Below are 19615 nucleotides of genomic sequence, written 5' to 3' on the forward strand. Positions count from 1 at the left end.
TCTTATGGTTTGGGAAATAGGGAATGTGAAATAAATTATCTCATTCCCTCAAGCCCTCTGCTCCCCTAACACACTTAGAGTACATCCTTAATCCTTTCCTGTTTGCTTCTGGCTTGGGATATCAGTCTAGCATGGGTGGACTTGTGTCTTCCACATGTTTAGAGTAATGGAGAGAATTTGAGTGAATCTCTCTTTCTGGAAAGCAATTCTGCTGTCTTTTTGGAGACACTGAACTAATTTATATTTATGTTTATTAATAGCCGGTCTTTCTGTGACAAACGCAAGGTGGCTTGCGATAAAAATATAAGTCAAAACAAAATGAAAAACAAAATTAATAACAACAACAAAAGACTGCTGGAATATGTTGTCATGGAACAGCGTAATAAAAACCATATATCAACAGTAGCAAATGAAAAATGTATCAAAGGCTCAACTAAAAATACCCACTGGGACAAAATGTTCTTAAGAACCTGTTTAAATGCTGGCAGAGAAGGAAGCCTGGTGAATTTCTCTTGAAGGGCTAGTGCATCGTTTCAGCGCCACAACTGAAAGGCCCTCTTGCTTGAACCCACAAGTGACATATCTGCTGCCAAAGGGACAATCAGAGGGCCTTAGCAACCAAGTGCAGATCTCTAGCAGGCTCATATGGGAGGAAGTGATTCTTGAGTTAACCTTGCTCCTTGGCTGTTTGGGATTTTAAAGGTCAGAGCCAGCATCTTGGTTTGATCCCAGAAACAAATTGGAAGCCAATGGAGTCCTCTTAAAATCAACCTAAGCAGGCTGACCTGTGAACCCCAAATCTGACCACCACTTTCAGAACCAACCGACATTTCTGAACTGCGCCGTCCTTGAGGACACTCCCACATTATAGTAATCTGATGACAGCTGGAGCTGCCCTTGCTGCCTCCTTCACCATCAATGTCCAGAGGGGAAAAGCCATCACCAGGCCCAAACTTAAACAGCTCATATATTTTATCCAGTGTGCTTAATATTTAGGATTTCTCCCTTTTTTGGTTTCATAGCTTTCATTATTTCAAGTTATATATTAACCCATGTTCAGTGTACTGAAAGCAATTCTGGGAAGCTATTTGAAAACTATTTGCCGCTTCCTCCAAGTGGGAATTAGTCATATTCCTTCTTGGCTTCTGATTTGCTCATGTTTGTATTCATTACTGAGTTGTTAATATATGTGGCATTTTAAAACTTTTAGAAATGGGCACAAAGATTCATTTATTTATGATTCGATTTTTTAATCACATAAAATATCTTGAAATGATTTCAAAGTATTTCTGTGAAATGAGTCAGCCCAGGGCTGGATTTAGGTTTGATGAGGCCCCAAGCTACTGAAGGTAATGGGGCCTTTATATAGCAGGTGGGGCCCATTACTTACATCATAGGAGCCTACACAACACAAAGCACTGTTGCTGTATGTAGGTTTTATCTTATTTGTTATTTATCTTATATTTTGGAAATGTACATCCAGTTGTTTTTCCCCTTTAATTTTCTTGGTCCCCCCCCAAGAGAGTGGGGCCCTAAGCTATAGCTTGCTTAGTTTATACATAAATCCAGGACTGAGTTAGGCTCGCTGCTCCCGCCTTTTGGTGTTCTGTAGCTAATGAGTGAAGTCAGAGCTGTGAATTATGAATGTGCTGTTTGGACACCAGGCAATAGGAATCTGTGTGATCCTAAGGAGCTGCCACTTCCCATTCCTCTTTGGTGTACTTTTCCTGCTTCTGTTTCATTTACTAGCCAATGGAATCTCTGCAGTTTGCCTTCCTTTTCCCCTAGCAACGTGGAAGCATCTTTCCTGGGTTCATCGGACATCAGCTACTCCCTAGTAGTTATTCTCTGCTCATACCACTTACACAGTAGCTGTGGGCAGATGTTAAAGAATCCCCCATGGCAAATGCAAAATATGAAAACTGCAAAGAGGCATAGAATCATAGTTCTGTTTCTTAATTAAAATATTTATGCCCCACCTTTCAGCCTTGAGTGGCTCACAGCATCACTTAGAACAAATATACACCAGGAGCCAGATGTTAAAATCACAAAAGGCAGCTGGGGCGAGAGGGAGGGACCAAGCCAAAGATGCAGTGGTAAAATGACAATAAGACAACAAAGTGAAGGAAAGCCTTGGTGCCACAACTGTAAAGGCCTTGTCCTGCATCCTCCAGTGATAATTGGATGCAAGGCAAGGTCTCTGAAGAAAATTGCAGTAGGTGAGGATGCTTGTGAGGAAGAAGACAGTCTTTCAGATATTCTGGTACCAATGCACATAGGGCAGGCCTGGCCAAACTTGGCCCTCCAGCTGTTTTGTGACTACAGTTCCCATCATCCCTGACCACCACAGGTCCTGATAGCTAGGGATGATGGGAGTTGTAGTCCCAAAACAGCTGGAGGGCCAAGTTTGGCCATGCCTGGGCATGCACATACCTATACCTGTACATAGCACAGGTAATATATATATATATATTCTGAAAACATTTCTCTCTATTATTAGAGCATGCAGATCAACCACAATAGTTGATCTCCCTTCTCTTTATGTTGTATGTTTTCATACAAATGCACAGGGGGGCATATATGTATGTAGCACAGGGTGCTCAACCTACAGCTACAGGGTTCCTTTCTGCCTCACATTAACCTCTTAAGAATGCCTTGTTGGATAAGTCCATGGTCCATCTAGTCCAGCATTTCAGCTGCAAGCAACCAGGGAGTCTTGCTTAAAATGCCTGCTATATTTGTTCTGTTTTCATGATTGCTGATTTTTGTGTTAGTAAGCGGAGTTAGACAACATCTGAGTTGGTTTCGCCTTAAATCTGGACCTTTCTATTGATTTCATTGGAATGTAGATAAAGTACAGTCTGTGAGTCACGATTTTGCCGGAGTCATGCTGAAAGGAATTTGTGGAACTGTAGGAATGTGATTTATAACCTGTACGTTTGATGTTGCTTTGTCATTTTTTAAACTGCATTGTGTCTTTTGGTAGAAATAAATAACTGATGGAGTCAATATATAATTAAGTGTGCTGTCTTGTGAGTTTGGTGAAGTCTTGAAATACCTTTCTAGTTACAATATTAGTCTTAAGTTATTTATGCGCATCGGAAACTTGTGAGCCATTCTTTGCAAAAGAATTCCTGGTGTATTAGAAAGTGTCAGGAATCTTCTTATAGACACACAGCTGCCAAAGTCTACTGGAACTGTCAGTGATTTTAGCTTTGAAGAGATACCAACAAAAAGCATAGGTTTCTTATGATGCTCCAACTGTATTCAGTTACAGTGAATTACTCCTTTATTAAAAGATGCTTGCAACTTGATTCTCAGAGAGCTCTGTTGGCCCTTTGCATTTCAAGGATGTTTATAATGATCCAGGTCATGGTGAACCAAAGCAAGTTCATTCCGAAAATCTTTCAACTAAAAACTGGGAAGGGGGGGGTGAAAGGGCCCTCTGAAACTAGGGGGGAGGGGGGAGATATTGGGAGGTACAAAATTTACTGAAAATTTAAGGGGGGAAGCAGCTTTTTATGGATTTTATAATGTCATTGTTGTAGGGGAGTAGCAGATCTTTTATAATCAGTTAGTACTGCCGTTCCCCTAAATACCCTGGAATGACATTACATCATGACAAAAAGTAAAAACAACCACCATACTCTTAAAAAACAACAACCCTAAAAATGCCATTACAAAATGGTATGCTCCCATGAAACTTTCAGCAGCTTCTGCTCCCCTGCCCCTAAATGACTGAATTCCCTCCCCCCCCTCAAAAAAATAAATAAATCACTGTGGGAATAAGGAAGGATTATTTTTGTGTATCTGAAGATTAATGCTCTTTATGTTATGGATTCCCAGTCAATCACTGGCTTTTAAGCATTTAGATGGCTCTTCCTGTTTGAGTTCTACTAAATAAAATTGTCCCTTCTTAATATTTTTCTTGTGCATGAAAACTTGATAAAAAAATCACTTATAGCTGTTTAGCATCAGCCACCAGTAAGGAGCATGGAATAGTTAAACAAATAAGCAATTTCAGAAGCCAACCATTTTTGTAAAGCCTTCCAAAAGAGAGTTGAAGTTGTATCAAGGACTCTGGGGACAGCGAAGCATCATGGTGGCTGTGCCTTTGAAAGTACAGTGGTACCTCTGTTTTTGAGCGTCTCGGAAGCTAAATGTTTCAGAACCTGAACGCCAAAAACCTAGAAGTAATTGCTTCCATTTTTTTCTTTTTTCTCCATTGACTTTGGCAACCGCCCTTTGCGCCTTGGTTGTCAAACGTTTCAGAAGTTGAACGGTCTTCTGGAACAGATTACGTTTGACAACCAAGGTACCACTGTATACAAACCAGCAGTTTATGTTGAATACATTGGCTCATCACGAGGCTAAGAGCCAGAAGTAAAGGAAAAGTCATGTTAACAATGCTGAAGATTAACTATTGGTGATGTCCTAAATAATGAGTCAATACAAGCAGAATTGAGTTTTACTGCCTAGCTGCTGGTGGGCATAAACCCATATCTTTATGTTGTAGAATACCATGTTCCTCCCAATCTAGGCTCCGTCTACATGATGGCTAAATTTGATATTCTCCAAAATACACACATATAGCAAGCAGCTATTGGAAAATTAATAGTAGGATAGTAACCTGGTGAAACCTGACCTCTTTTTCAATAACCTATGAAATGTATCCTAACGATAATATTTTCCATATGCCATCTTAAGACAGGCAGACTTTCCATCCTGCTTAGCCCACTTTTCTTTCTTTCTGCTGAATATCCAACATGAGGGAGACTTATTTGGAACTCAAAAACCTGCTCACTTTGTGACCTCTTAGTCTCCAGCTCCCATTATCCCTGATGATTAGCCATGCTGACTGGGACTGATGGGAGCTGGGAGTACAGCAATACCTGGAGGTCCACAGGTTCCCCACACCTGCTTTAGCTGGTTCTAAAAAAAGGCATCACCTACCATTACTCTTGATATCTATGCTGTGTCCAGACTTCTTTGTCTTTGGGAGTAGCCCTGTGTGTTAACAGGCTGGCCCACCTTTTGTACTTAACCAATAGTAGTCCCCAAATCTAATGGGTCAGAAACAGAGTGGGAAACAGACAACCATTAAATACCAACTGATAATTTCCTGTGGTGAGCACCCAAACAGGTAGAAAGACAGGGGTCTATATAATCCACTCACAGGGTGTATGATTTTACTACTCAGCTGTATCTAACCAGAAGTCCAGAGGAGCGGTGGAAATTTTAGCAAGTGGGCAGGCAGCACAGACTTGCAACAGGGAAGAGCACTTGCAATGTCTCACATTTGAGGTTGTAACATGGTGTTTGCAATTACTTCATTAATAACATAGTATTTAGTCTTGCTTATGATGGCATTTTGTGGGGTGAGGCATAGCAAATGCCATTTAAAGCTGACTGTGCTTTTCGTATTCTTGGACAACTCAAATGTGTACAAGTCTGTAGCATGTCGTGTGATACAAGCTAGAGGAAGGGAGGCCTGTGGCTTTGGCATTTTAATAGCTTTTTAAAAAATTAATAATTACACTTGAAGTCATTTCTGGAAGGAGAACTATGCACAACCTTCACTCCCAGCATTTCACAGTTAGCTCAGATCTTAATTTATTGGAATACGTAGTACATGATCACTTATTAACTCTATTATGTGGGTACTCTCAGGGAAAGGTTGATGTTGTCTCTATATCTGGTTAGTTTCATGCTGGTTTTATCCAGATTTGCTTATGTCAACAAGATAAAGACTTGTGTTTGTTGCTATTACATTATTTGATAGTGTTAATGTGTCAGTTTGTATTTTTGTTTGTTTACCATCTTAGGCTTCTAGATTGGCCACATAAAAAATCTTTAAAAAATAACGAAATCAGATATCAAAATGGAGTTTGATAGAATGTTTCTTTCTGTAGTTTAAAACAGGCCATCATTGTGAAAGCTTTTTTTGGAAAATGGGGGAATTGAGGCTCTTAGGTGCAGCTCGGGCTCCTCTTCAATATTTTCTAAATGCAGACCAGATATTGTTGATGTAAGTTCCATAGGTTGCATTTAGAACATTTCATGGGCTGGAACCAGAGAAAACCACAAGTTGTCTCCACCCAGTTTTGGGGGATCCCCCTGAACCACAGCATTCAGGAGGTCCTCCTGATTCTCAGAGGAGCTGAAGAGAAGGGGGCAGGGAAGTAAATTCCTGCTCCAAAGAAAGATGTCCTTTTGTTACAGAGCCTAATTAAGATGGAGGCTTGCTGTTTATTTGTGTTGATTGCATCCTGAATGAACTGTGAAAGAAAATGTGTTTGGTAGGGGAGGAATTGAGGTTATCAGGAGCTGCTGCTACATATTTTACCTCCTTTTCCTTTTTCTGTGTAATTTTTTTAAAACCACATTCACTTTCCATCTCGTCTCTGAAATACTTATAGGGGGAAAAAAAGCAGGTGAGGCAATGGTGGTATTTTTGTATCCTTTTATCACACCATGACATAGTCAGGAAGGTTTTGTGTGTGATGCAAAGAGCTGGAACAGCCAAGATCAAGGAGGCACAAAAGCTTGGCTAGATTACAAAGCAGGATCCTGGAAGCATTCTTCCTTCCAACAAAGTGTTTTCTTTTGCACATGCAAGGGAAAGCAGGAGACCAGGATCTATAGTTCTTTTGGAAGATGCCTAGTGGGGAGGAAACTGGCAGGCTGTTGCTCAGATTCCTTGGTCCTACTCCATTCATTTAGTTGGCAAATTGTCACATGAACAAAAAAGAAAAACCTGGTAAACCCAAACACTCTCTGCTTGGCACGCCTATAATTTGAAGGACACATACTGAGATTGTGTGTGCAGAGCCAGTGTGGTATAATGATTAGGGTGTTGGACTAGGACCTGGGAGACCAGGGCTCAGATCCTTACAGCAACTGGAGGACCACACATACTCCATGTGTGCCCTAGTTACTTCCAAGCTAGGTTGCTGGAATTTTGTCTATATGGGGCTGCCTTGAAGGACAGGCTGGACACTCTAGTTAGTCCAAAATGCAGCCACCAGATCTGGGAGCTGAACACCAGCTCACACCAACCCGAATTTACAGGATCATCATTGTTTGGCTATTCCAGGGGTAGTCATCCTTTCTATACCTACCGCCCACTAATGCATCTTTCTTGATGGTAAAATTTCCATACCTCCCACCAGTGTTTGATGGAAGGACGATTCACCTTGTGCCGTAGAACCCCCTACCGCCCTCCTAGAATCCTGAAACGGCCACTAGTGGGCGGTAGGGACCAGGTTGACAACCTGGGCTATTCATTTCCGGGCTCAATTTAAAGTGCTTGTTTTAACCATTAAGGCTCAGATAACTTTGGACCTGCTGCAACATGAGCTGCCCCTCGGTTAAGTTGACCCAGTTTCCTAAAGTGAACCATCATTGTTTCCTAACCATCCTTGACTCTGTTTCCTAAAGTGAAATTAGACAGGTAGATTCAAATTCACAATTATGGATTACCCTCCCACTGGAAATCTATCAGGCACATTTTCACTTAGCTGCTGAAGGTCATGCTTTTAGCAATGATGAATATTTTGCCTTGTTTATCTTGTTTCATTGAATATTCGTTTAACTCTTGTAAGCTGTACTGTGTACTTCTTAATAATAAAACAAGATTGTATTATTTATTGCTGGCTGCCCTGTGCTCCCACTGGGAGGAGGTGTGTGATATAACTATGTGGAAATAAAATACTAAGTAAATAAACAGACAGAAGTGATATTATTGTGAAATGGCTTTATGTTTTCTTTAATTCTCATAATGAAACCAGCCCCACTTTACTCTGAATGACTATACAGGAAATAAATTGTTTGTATTTATGATTCTATGAGTCTATTATATGGTTTATTCCAGTTCAACAACATTCCCCATTTGAGGCTTATCAGAAAACCTCAAATCCCTCCACCTTCTTTGCCGCAGCCAGACTTTCTGCGATGCTGAATGGAAGTGAAGAAGTCTATGCAAACCGCATGGTGGTGGATCAGGTAAGTCTGACAGACATGGACTCTGCTGACTTCTTGTAAAATGGGCACACTAACATCCAGACCCAGGAGTTGGAGGAACTCCACAACTGCCTTTGCCGTTCTTTCTTTCTTTCTTTCTTTCTTTCTTTCTTTCTTTCTTATTGTATTTCAGTTTTCTAGGGGTGTGTGAAATTAACAGTCTGATCTTAGTTGTGGTTCTAAAAAAACCCAAATTTAACGATGAAGATGATTATTAACAAAACTAGCTTTCCTTTTCTCTGCATTACTGGGGTTTATATTCCATTTCTTTCTGCTTCTGTTGGTTACAGATGATATTTAATAGCATCTTAATGTCTGCTCATCCGATTACTGTATTTTGGGGGAAATGAATAGGTTTTTCTCATGCTTATTAAACATAAGTATAACAAAATAAGAAACCTACAGGGAGATCATTCTTCAAATGGCCTCTGTTTAGCTGCTCTCCGTCTCCCCCCAAATATCGGACTTCTAGCAATAATTAAAATGACAGGAAAATGCACTGCAAAGGGTGGAATAATGGTTGCTTGATACAAGGCCATGTAACCTCCCCACAAACAAATCAGGATAAATGTTCAATAAACAGGTAATCTGGAAGCAATCCTACAACACATCCTAGGTTGTGTTCCTCTAGCCAGTTTTGTATTTGGAATGTGAGGACCTCATACTAGTCTTTACAGACTGAATTCAACTTCATTTCATTTTGTTTTGCAGCTTTTGAATATCACCTAACTTGTTTGGATTTCTTGCTTTAGATGGAAGACATGGGCGTCAAGTACATGAAGGTAGAGCAGTCTGCTCCTGAAATGTACAGAGACCGCGCAGACTCAAATGAAGATCCAGAAGCATCAGCAAATAGCGGGGACAGCAGAAACTCCTCCCCCATCATTCAGCCTAATTTGGATGCAGCAGGTCCATACTTGTCTCTCAAGAAGACACAGGCATTTAGCAATCAACGGAATCAACGCTATTCCATCATTAAAAAAAGGAGGTGTGGATTTAATTTTAGCAGTGTTGTTTCGAAAAGAACCCCCCCATACAAACATTTTTTGCTGAAAAAACAGAGAGAAAAATGAATGTCAAAAAATTGTCTCCTGAGGAAATAAAAAGATAGCCATAGACTGCAGTGCTAACTATGTTGACTCAGAAATGAATTCCACTGAATGCAAATGGGGCTATGATTCCAACCTAAGGCTGTCTGCAAGCCCCCCTTTCCAATCCAATCTAATCCATAGCCTTCTCTTGGATTTGTGAAATGTTGCCCTTCATTATTGTATTTTTCTGAACCTTGGTTTTCTGGATGGAAATCAGCTGATTGTCAGGACTGCACAGCGCCACACATGGCTCTCTGCAATCATTGACTACCAGCTAATCATCATTGCTCCCAGAGAGCCCTTCATGGTACTTTAATAAAGGGTTGCCCCCTCATGGTTTGATTTCAAACCCTGTGAGATAAATTGGATCACCCGACAGATAGGTGCCCCTCCTGTCGAATATGGCTTACAGCGGATATGGGGGAGATAAAAATCTGATGCACTTCAACTTCATATCCATATCCCCACTCCTGGCTTAGCACATGCTTCTAATTTCTTAGATATTTGAGCCATGCAGAAGTCTTTGGAAGGTGGCTGGGATACTGATCATAGTCAGTGTCTGTAACACCCTCTGCTTAATGTTGAAAAGCCGGCTTAAGTTGCATTTGTAATTTGCGGTCTCTCTCTCTCTCTCTCTCTCTGTCTGTATGCGTAGTTCTAGTCTTGATGACTTGGATGTAGACAATGGAGATGAAAGAATTTCTAACCGATCCCATAACTGCTACCCTTCAATGTCCTTCAACTCTTCTACAGCCTTGGCCAATAGGGATGGGTTAGGTTCTTCAGAGACAACAACAGAACTGGATTTTAACATGAGCAGGGCTGAATCCCTTCCTTTGTCCAGCAATCTGCAGTCAAAGGTATTTGCTTGTTTTCCTACAAAGTTAGTAACTCATCTTTTCTATTTCCAGTTAGCCAAATCAATTACATTTAGGCGGGGTACCATTTTTCTTTAAACGCATTATTAAATATGGGGTTGGCTGCAACCTTTAATTGATGTGAGATCGTATTTCCCAAAATTTGCCACGCCATCTTTTCAGCAATAGACAAGTCTAGAGGAAAGGAATTGCACATAAATACCTTTACCTACAGTGGCCATAAATGAAATAATTGGATTGAGCATTCATCTAGCTTAGCAAATGTTTATTTGAAAAACATCAACACCTACCTAGCAGTTAGAAAAAGGATGAGGAAATCTGGACTTATGCTGTTGTTGTTGTTGTGGTTGTTGAAGATCAGTTCTCTAAAACATTGGGTGTTTTTTAGGAATCGTTGCTGTCCGGAATTCGGTCTCGTTCATATTCCTATACGTCACCCAAAGTCTTATTAGGGAAATCACAATGTGCACGGGACTTCATAGTAGCTGATGCAAATGATGGTAAGCATTAGCCCTGTTTTCACTTGTCATGTTCCTCCTCCCCTATTCCCTGCAGAAAGATGAAGTTGGTGTCCTTTATTCAGCCGGTCTAAACTTCCTTTAGATCTTTAGGAATGCAGGTGCACTAGCTTAAAACTTGGGGTGATTAGAAAAACCCTGGTGTTTAATACAGTCAGGAGAAAGTGACCCTTCAGCCCTCTGTATCTGGACCCTGAGTCTCTCCCCAGGCTCCAGCCCCTCCCTAGCCCCTCCCCTCCCCCTGAGCCCATGCCTGTCACTGGGCCTCCTTTGCACCCTCCTTGAGTGTTCTTGCTTGGCTAGAAAGTAGCCTTGAACTCTGCTTCTTGCTTGCCTGTGTGGAGGAGACAGAGGGGTGTGTGTGTGTGTGTGTGTGTGTGTTTGTGTGTGTTGAAACAAGGTTATTTGCTGAACACACTGAACAGTGACTGGCTCTGCCCAAAGATTGGCATGCAGCCCTCCCGGAAGGTTGCCTACAAGCAGTGTGAAAAAACCTTGAATCTGCAATAGCTGAGGCAAAATAGATGCAGGTGGACCTCGTCCCCATCCCCATCATGTGCTGGTTTTTCTTTCTCCTCCCAAGCAAATTCTGTCAGCCAAAATAAGTCACATTTATTTATTTATTTCACAAAGTTTATATACCGAATGAGTGCATAAATTACTGTTGATATTGACTTCCAGAGAAAGAGAAAGAGAATGAATATTTGATAGATCTCCCCCCCACACACTTTTTGCTTTTAAATATTCAGCCATGTTAGCCTGCAGTAATTGAGTGAATATTGTGATATAGCTGCTTTAAACTTATTATTGTTTTGTAGAACAACGTGCATTCAGCTTGCCTGAACAGTCAAGAGAGAAAAGGTATGGGCTTTTAAAGGGCATATTTAAGAATAAATAGTTATCTGGTTATTAACAATAGTCATCAACCAACTGCAACTGTTTTACTTTACAACTAGATTTATTACATCATTAAACCACCCCAGTGCCAACCTGATTAGTATTTGTTGGTGATAGCTATGTAAAGTACCACACCTCATTTATGTAAAATTATGGTTCTGAATTCAGTTTTAGGAAATATATTTGTTCTCTTCTTGTCTCCAATAACACAGTCACAGTGTATTAATTAGTTACCTGATTTCAAGAAATCATGCATAGCATAATGAAAGATTTCCTGGTGTATTTTTAGGATTCCGGAAGAAGAGTGGGAAAAGTATATAATACCTACAAAATCAGAATCTGAAAAATATAAAGTCAGCCGTACTTTTAGCTTTCTGATGAATAGAATGGCCAGTACACGAAATAAATCCAAGGTAATTCAATATGACGTGTGCTAGATGACAGGTTTTTAATATATATATATATATCTTAAGAATGCGGAATAGATTTTGAAATGAGAACGGCTTCTAAATGTTTGCAGATGTAACCCTGTAAACACGTATTTTCCCTGGGAAATGAGACATTTCTGCATTTGATGCAGAGGGTTGCCTTGCGTGGTTTTTATTATGTTAGTAACATTAAAAATAGCGTTCCCCACCTGCAATCTGAAGCCATACAATATTCTTCACTAACTCAACACTCTACCCTCTTATTCGGCTACATGTCTCATTTCTGCCTTAAGTGAAGATAAAGAGAGAAAAGGACAGGGTTTGATACAAGTCGCAACAATAATAGGACTATTTGTACAGCTGCACAAAACATCCCTCCCCTTTTGCCTTTTTTTTTTGGCGTGAAAGTAGCACTTTGGGGAAAAATATTTTCTGCCATCTCCCAGTCATGGAAATGCTTATTCCCCCCACCCCCCAGCCTGTTCACTGCCAGCTTAAATTGCTTTGGTCCCATTGTTCTTATAATTATTGTGTTTTCTCTGAATCTTCCTATTTTTGGGGATAATCCCATGGGGGATCCTAGCCAATCAGGTATTACATAGTAAATAGGATGACATTACAGTTCTACACAGGCAAATTTGTCTAATGAGTTGGCATTTCTGGAAGTAAATGAAGGAGCCTTCAGCAAGCATCACTGTAACTATAATGGGTGTTTAGTCAAGGTTTAGAAGGAGTGAGACCTGAAAAGACCCCATAAACCAGGAGGGGTGCAAGGAATGTCTGTTAAATGGAAGCATGCATTTGGAACGTTGTGTTCGGAATGTACTGCCTTTATGCACATCATCCGACTGAATGATGACAAGAGATCTGCATTTGTTGAATTGTTGTTCTTGTTGATGCTTTCTTGTGCAACAAAATTAACAAAATGAATGTATATAAAAGATAGAAGACTGGGGAGATTTTATAAGATGCAGCTAATTTCTCCACTTCTAAAGAAAAAGGCAGTAAGTGACATGGGAAAGATAAAACTGCTGCTGGGTTTAATAATACTGGAACATTTCAAAAGCTAATGAACTTTTAATTCTTTTGTTTTTCATTCGGCTTATCAAGGCCAAAAATAAGGATGCAAAAGAGAAGGAGAAGCTTAACAGGCACCAATTTGTTTCTGGAACTTTTGGTGGGGTGATGCCATGCTTCTCATGTGAGAAAGCCCTTTTGGGGAAAGAGGCATTGCAGTGTTTATGTAAGTACCTACGTTTTATGCTGAAGACATTTGACACCCACAGATTCTCCCATATTCCATACCTCTGATTGAAAATAGCCTTAATCATATCATAGGGTTCTTATACCTCACAGTAGCACTTGTATAGATTGCATCAACATTCCTAGAATCATAGGGTTGTACCAAATCGTGTTGCTAGGCTGATGGTAAGGCTTCCATCAACAGAACGAGAAGGGAAACAATTTTCGGAGATTCTCCCCCTGCAGCCTTCCCAATCTGTTCCAGAGGTTTAGGCCCCGCCGCAAAATATGTTCGAGGTGTTTTAAGGTGGTTGCAGGGGAGGAGGAATTGATGAAGAATGCTTCCTCCCTGTTCCATGGATGGAAGCCTTGCTGCCAGCTGAGCAACACCATCAGACACAACTCCACATAATCATACAATAGGGAGGGACCTCAAAGGTTATCTAGTCCAATTGTATTCATGAGAGGTGCCACGCAGCCTCTGTTTAAGAATCTCTAACAAATGATAGCCCACCACCTTGCAAGGGAGCTTGGAATGTTCTCCCTAGCAGGGCCTGCCTGGTGGTGGCATTAATATCCTTTTGGTTGAGACTTGCCTCTTCTGCCAGCATTTGATGGACCTTTATAGAATCTGGTGTGCTGGCTAGCCTGGTCCAAATACTGGTGACGCTTTACTGCTGTTATTAATGTATTTTTTGATATTATTGTTTCTTGTTAATTTACTGATGACTGTTACTGTTTTTTTTAATCTTTTGTACATTTTATATTAGTTTGTGAGTCACCTAGAGTGGTAGGTCAAGTTAATAATAATGCTCCCGTGTTGTGCTCAGAAATGAACCACTGTTTCCATATGTGATCGGTACAAACATGAATTTAAAGAGAAGGTCTGCTGCCATCCCATCTAGTTGGGACCCATGGGATAAAACACACATGATGGCCTGTAGATCAAGAAGCATATTTTTCAAGGAATGTGTGGCTTCTCTCCTCCCCATGTCTCCTGGGTAACATTTAGTTAAAGAAAATGAGGGATGTGAACGTAACATACTCAGTGCTTCCTCCCTTCTGTTCCACTTCATTGGCTAATGTTTGCATGAGGCAGGGAAGCACTGTGTGTGGTGACATTCCAACATGTATGTGCTTAAACTAAGTGTTACTGGGGAGAAGCGGGAAAGAGAGTCTCTTCTACGCAATGGGTGCTGCTTTGGCCTTGTCCACAAAATACTATTTCAGTATAAGATGGAATATGTGCTATACCTTTTGCTCAAGCAGCTGACTTTTTGCTGGCCCCTTTTGTAGAAAGCTACCAATCATCACACCAGGGGAACAGATTGTGTCCTGGATTAGATTATCTAGAAATAAACCTTTTAATGTTGGGATGATAAGTCATAAACTTTACATTTTAAGAGATTTTTCTGTCTTTCTTGTAGATTGCAATGCACTTGTGCATAAAAATTGTAGAGAAAGTGCTCCTGGGTGTCCAAAAGTAAGTTTCGAAAGGGTTTGGAGATATCACTGCTTGTTGTTTGATTGCCCTATTTAAATTCCCTCCTTACTGTGTTTTTCTGTACGCTTGTGTCATTTTGCTTCATGTAATCCATAGGGTGATGAAGCTTAGAGAGTTGTGTCTCAAAATGACGTTTCATATGTTACTTCAAAATAGATAAACAACTAACGAAGGAATAATTTATTTGAATATGCCATATTCATCAGTAGAAAAACCAAGGCGTTCTTGGGGTAATAGAAAATGTCTAAAAATAGTGGGACAACTTAAATTTAGCATTTTCCTATAGCCTCTTGTTTCTACTTTTTTGGCAGAAACTTGTTGAGCTTGTTTAGGCACTGAAGGCTGTGTAATTTCACTAGGTCTGTGTCAACTTCCCTCACCTTTCCCTGCCTTTATTTCTTACTATCTTTGTTGTTGTTGTTGTTAGATCTTGGGAAGAGGTGTGGATTAAGGTGGCTGAGATAGGGCTGATTCTTATGATCATTTTAGAACCTTGCTATATGTGACTTTTCTGGTCACAATAAAAGGGAAACTGAGGAAGAAGAAGGGTGCAGCTGAAGCCCACTGATTGGGAACTGAGGTCCAAGTGGAGCATTTGAATTGCAGCTTCATCTGCTCTATTTTTCATCTTTGCTAACAAATACCAAGAGTGGCTATTTATGAAAGATAAGCCCTCAGAGTATGTACAGCTTTCCTTCATCTTTGAAATCCAGCGGCTGAATCCAATCTCATCAAGTAGTACCAAGGGGAATAGCGCCTCCTGGTGTCCACCAACGAGGATGCAATAGCAAGATTTCCACTCAACATTACTGACCACCAGCATTAATTTTTTCAGTTCCCCACCCTCCCAAATCTAAGCTACCCTTTCCCTCTTACTTCTGAACACTTGCCACACAGATACAAGCATAATTGCATTGAGAACAAATGCATATATTAAGGATTTATTTTAATTATCTGAAATTGCTACAGCAACATGTCATAGTATTAAGACATTCTGACAGAATACCATGGGTGTATAGTGGGGTTGAGATTGTGAGTTGCGGGGAGAAGGGACTCTGTTCACTTTAATGGGCATCCAACTGCAGTACTCTGAAATTTAACAAGAAAAAGTTCATGGGTATGTATGTTGAGATTTGAGTCTATGCCAGCAATTGGCATCCTTACTATAGGGAAAGCACAGAATGTGAAGTGGCATATCTTGTGGTGAGGGGCAGCCCTAAAACCTAGGAGTGTTAAATAACGTCTTCAAATTTTCATACTATTAAGAAAGCATTCTTCTTTACCAGAAATCCCAAGAGAGGTGCCATATTAAGAACAGGATGCAAGCTGTCCAGACAAGTAAGCACTCTAGTAAGAAAGCTAAGAGATGTAAATCCATTTTTTTCATTTGTCAGTTCACCTGTCAGTTAAAATTGTTGAATACTAGCGAAATAAGCTTAAAATGATACAACTGAGCTTCTACACAATTTGTCCTTGCATATGACTTTATCCTGAATACTTGTGAAGATGCACTCAGTGGCTGCATTCAACCAATATGCTCAACCATGGTTTAGAGAATTGGGTATAGGCCTTGGGCGTGTGGGCTCTTTCCTCCTCCTCCCCTTGTACAAGCCCCTTAATGAATCACTTCTTGGTTTCATCAAACCATTGTTTACTTACGAACTAGGATAAAATTTTAAATGTGGACATTATCTGAGGAAAACAGATATTGGTCTTTTTGAGCATGCACTAACGTCAGGATGAACCATTCCAAAGTTTTGAGCTGTGTTGAAATTGCTAGAAATATTAGCCTGACTGAATTAAAACTGTGTGAAATTCTATTTTAAAAACTATCAGCCTATGAAATAGGAATAATGGAGGTTATATGGTGTCTAAGAACATAATTCACTTAGTAGCATAGCTATGAGAAGTAATTTAACTTCATCCTCTGGTGCAATTCACCCTTTCAAAATTCTAAATCCTACAACAATATTATCAAAAGTGTATTTTAATCTGCAAAATATTTTTACTGAGATCATCATTAATTAGATAGGCAAGGATCCAAAGATTCATTTAGATACTTCCAGGGATTCTTCAATGTGTTCCTTGTGCAGTAGCCCTCCATGATACTTTTGATATGTTGTAGTGGATTGCAACTCAAAATTATTACAGTGGTACCTTGGTCGTTGAACTTAATCTGTTCTGGGAGTCCATTTGACTCCAGGAACCATTCAGAAACCAAGACGTGGCTTCTGATTGGCTGCAGGAGCTTCCTGCACTCATTCGGAAGCTGCGGAAGCCTCATCGGACGTTTGACTTCCCAAAAACGTTCGCAAATCAGAACAGTTACTTCCAGGTTTGCGGCGTTCAGGAGCCGATTTGTTCGGGAGCCAAGCTGTTTGACAACCAAGGTACCACTGTATTATTATTTAAATCAGCTGAGTGAGATATAAGAGCTCTTGGTATCATAGCCATAGTTTGCCATTGGGAGATAGAAAACTGCTTTATAATAAATCAAATCATTAGTCCAGGTATTAGTCCAATATTGTCTACACTGACTGGTAGCAGTTCTCCAAAGTTTTGGATAGTGGTCCCTCCCAGCCTTATGTGGAGATGCTGAGAGTTGATTCTGGAACCTCTTACATGTAAATCATGTGCTCACCCTCTAAGCTGCAGCTTTCCCCCAAAGACACAGAGCACTTTGTTAAACTTGTCCAATATCTGAAATACCTGAAACTTTGACCTTCCAGATCCATCATTCAGAGATATTCCACAGCCAACAATGTCCTCAATGCACCCTTCTACCTCAACACCCATTGGATTATCTACTGTAAAAAAAGATGTATTGCAGCCATCAAACCCCTTATCCAAAAGTGTTCCAGGTACCAGTTTTGAAAGGTAAAATGGCACTCTCTGATGTCTTGCAATAAACATGATGCTATCTAAATGAGTCACTACACCTGCACGGTTTTGCTTTACCCTAGGAAATCCATGTCACCTTTGGAATCAGATGCCGATACCAGCAGCTGGAGATCTAGGTCTCACTCTGAAGAGCTGTTGCAATCAATAGGGACCGCTTCGTCAGTTGACTCTTTTATAATTGAAGGTATATGGGGAACTCAATGTGATACTATCGACATGTGTAAATGTGTAATATATTAACAAGAAGTGTGTATAAAATAGTACCACTTGTAATGACGAATAAGTAAACATCTGCTCCCATTTCCATTGCCATTATTCCTAATTCTGCAGCAAGGATCACAAGAGCTTTGCAAGCTTTATAGTTCTTGCTTGCAAGGACCAGCTTCCTTTTCATCTCAGCATCATGCTTTTAAAAATACATATCTATCTATCGCTTTTCTAGTGGTTTTCTTGTCTATATGGATTTATTTATTTATGCACCACCTCCTATGAAACACCTCAAAGTGATTTAACACAAAAAACAATTTAACATATTTATGTATGCCTACCTGCTAACATTCTTTCCTAGACAGCTCACAACATAGAAAGGATAAAACACCATAAAAATTCATTTGCATAAAAGTAGTTTCCAGCATAATGCTTCTTCCAGCAGAGAGAAATGCAAAAGCATATAAACTAAGGTTCAGAACAGTAAGACCACAGATTTCTTAAGAAGACGTGGAAAAACTAAAAAGTCTTCATGCTGAAATGACCATAGGGAAGGCGTTATGTGAGCCTCTCTAGGGATGAATTCTATCATCGGAGGGCCCTCTACCAGCAGCCAACACACTTGGTGCATGTGTTTGTGTGGCACACCTGCAGCAGGGTCTCTGAACAGGATCTCATTACAGTGGTACCTTGGTTTACGAACTTAATCCGGTCTGGAAGTCTGTTCTTAAACCAAGGCGTGCTTTCCCATAGCAGCGGGGGACTCAATTTACAAATGGAACACACTCAACAGGAAGGGGAACATGTTCTGCTTCCAAGGCAACTACTTCCGGGTTTGCAGCGTTCTTAATCCAAGTTGTTTATAAACTAAGCCGTTCTTAAACCAAGGTACCACTGTATTTGAGTCCGTATATATGGAAGAAGGCCTGAGATGCAGAATCACACATTTTCAGCCCTATCTGTGACTTCCCGATTCGCGTCATGTGCTCATGCAATCTCATAACAGGTCCATCAGTGTTGCTTGTGTGCACCAAAAAAAATCAACCCTATGTCTGATTTATGTTATTATCTAATCACTGCCTGAGTTCCACCTTCACATGCTCATATTTATGTGGCTGGTATATTAAATACTGTTTACTTTGATAGCTACAGACGACGTTGATGCCTCCCTGTGGAGCGACCTCAGCACCGATTCATTAGAATTTGAGGCAGAATCCTGGAGTCTTGTTGTCGACCCTTCATTTTGCAATAAGCAGGAAAAGGACATTATCAAACGGCAAGATGTGATTTTTGGTCAGTATTCTAAAATTTAGTCTAATGTTCTGTATAACTAGATACAGATGATGAGGTAAACCATGCTGGGACTGCTAGTGAGCACAAAAATAAGGAACCCGCTGTATGAAAACATACACAAATAGAAAAAAAACAGGGGTTCAGGCCAGCATACAAGTACACAATATATGGCAAACAAAGTACGACGAGTGTATTCATCACAATGTACCGACATTTTTTCTTGCACCGGAGATAATGAAAATGTATCATTAATTGCTAAAATTGTACTTATTTTGATGATTCTGGAGTACTGCTTGCATGTGCTACATGCCTTGTAATAGTGAATACATTGTGACAAATACATTCCTTTTACTTTGCTTACCATATACAGTGGTACCTCGGGTTAAGAAGTTAATTCGTTCTGGAGGTCTGTTCTTAACCTGAAACTGTTCTTAACCTGAGGTACCACTTTAGCTAATGGGGCCTCCTGCTGCCGCCGGGCAATTTCTGTTCTCATCCTGAAGCAAAGTTCTAAACCCGAGGTACTATTTCTGGGTTAGCAGAGTCTGAAACCTGAAGCTTCTGTAACCTGAAGCATCTGTAACCTAAGGTACCACTGTATAGTCGTACCTTGGAAGTCAAACGGAATCCATTC

At 40.3% G+C, this 19615-nt stretch overlaps 1 protein-coding gene across 3 annotated transcripts in view; it reads left to right on the forward strand.

Moving 5' to 3' along the window:
- Positions 1 to 19615, forward strand: part of ARHGEF28 (Rho guanine nucleotide exchange factor 28) — a 129750-nt gene that overhangs the window by 69059 nt on the left and 41076 nt on the right. Inside the window, exons 10-21 of one of the 3 annotated variants that reach the window (XM_083465146.1) lie at positions 7874 to 8004; positions 8775 to 9010; positions 9769 to 9973; positions 10380 to 10491; positions 11328 to 11370; positions 11696 to 11819; positions 12945 to 13077; positions 14504 to 14559; positions 15867 to 15918; positions 17310 to 17457; positions 17544 to 17665; positions 18835 to 18981. In XM_083465146.1, coding sequence (XP_083321272.1) covers positions 7874 to 8004; positions 8775 to 9010; positions 9769 to 9973; positions 10380 to 10491; positions 11328 to 11370; positions 11696 to 11819; positions 12945 to 13077; positions 14504 to 14559; positions 15867 to 15918; positions 17310 to 17457; positions 17544 to 17665; positions 18835 to 18981 — 1509 coding nt within the window. Of the gene's footprint in view, positions 1 to 7873; positions 8005 to 8774; positions 9011 to 9768; positions 9974 to 10379; positions 10492 to 11327; positions 11371 to 11695; positions 11820 to 12944; positions 13078 to 14503; positions 14560 to 15866; positions 15931 to 17309; positions 17458 to 17543; positions 17666 to 18834; positions 18982 to 19615 lie in introns of all 3 variants that reach the window. The other 2 variants (XM_083465147.1, XM_083465148.1) reach the window with 2 other exon arrangements.

Source organism: Podarcis liolepis (genome assembly GCF_965112155.1).
Source record: "Podarcis liolepis genome assembly, chromosome: 11".
Classification (NCBI taxonomy): Eukaryota; Metazoa; Chordata; class Lepidosauria; order Squamata; family Lacertidae; genus Podarcis; species Podarcis liolepis.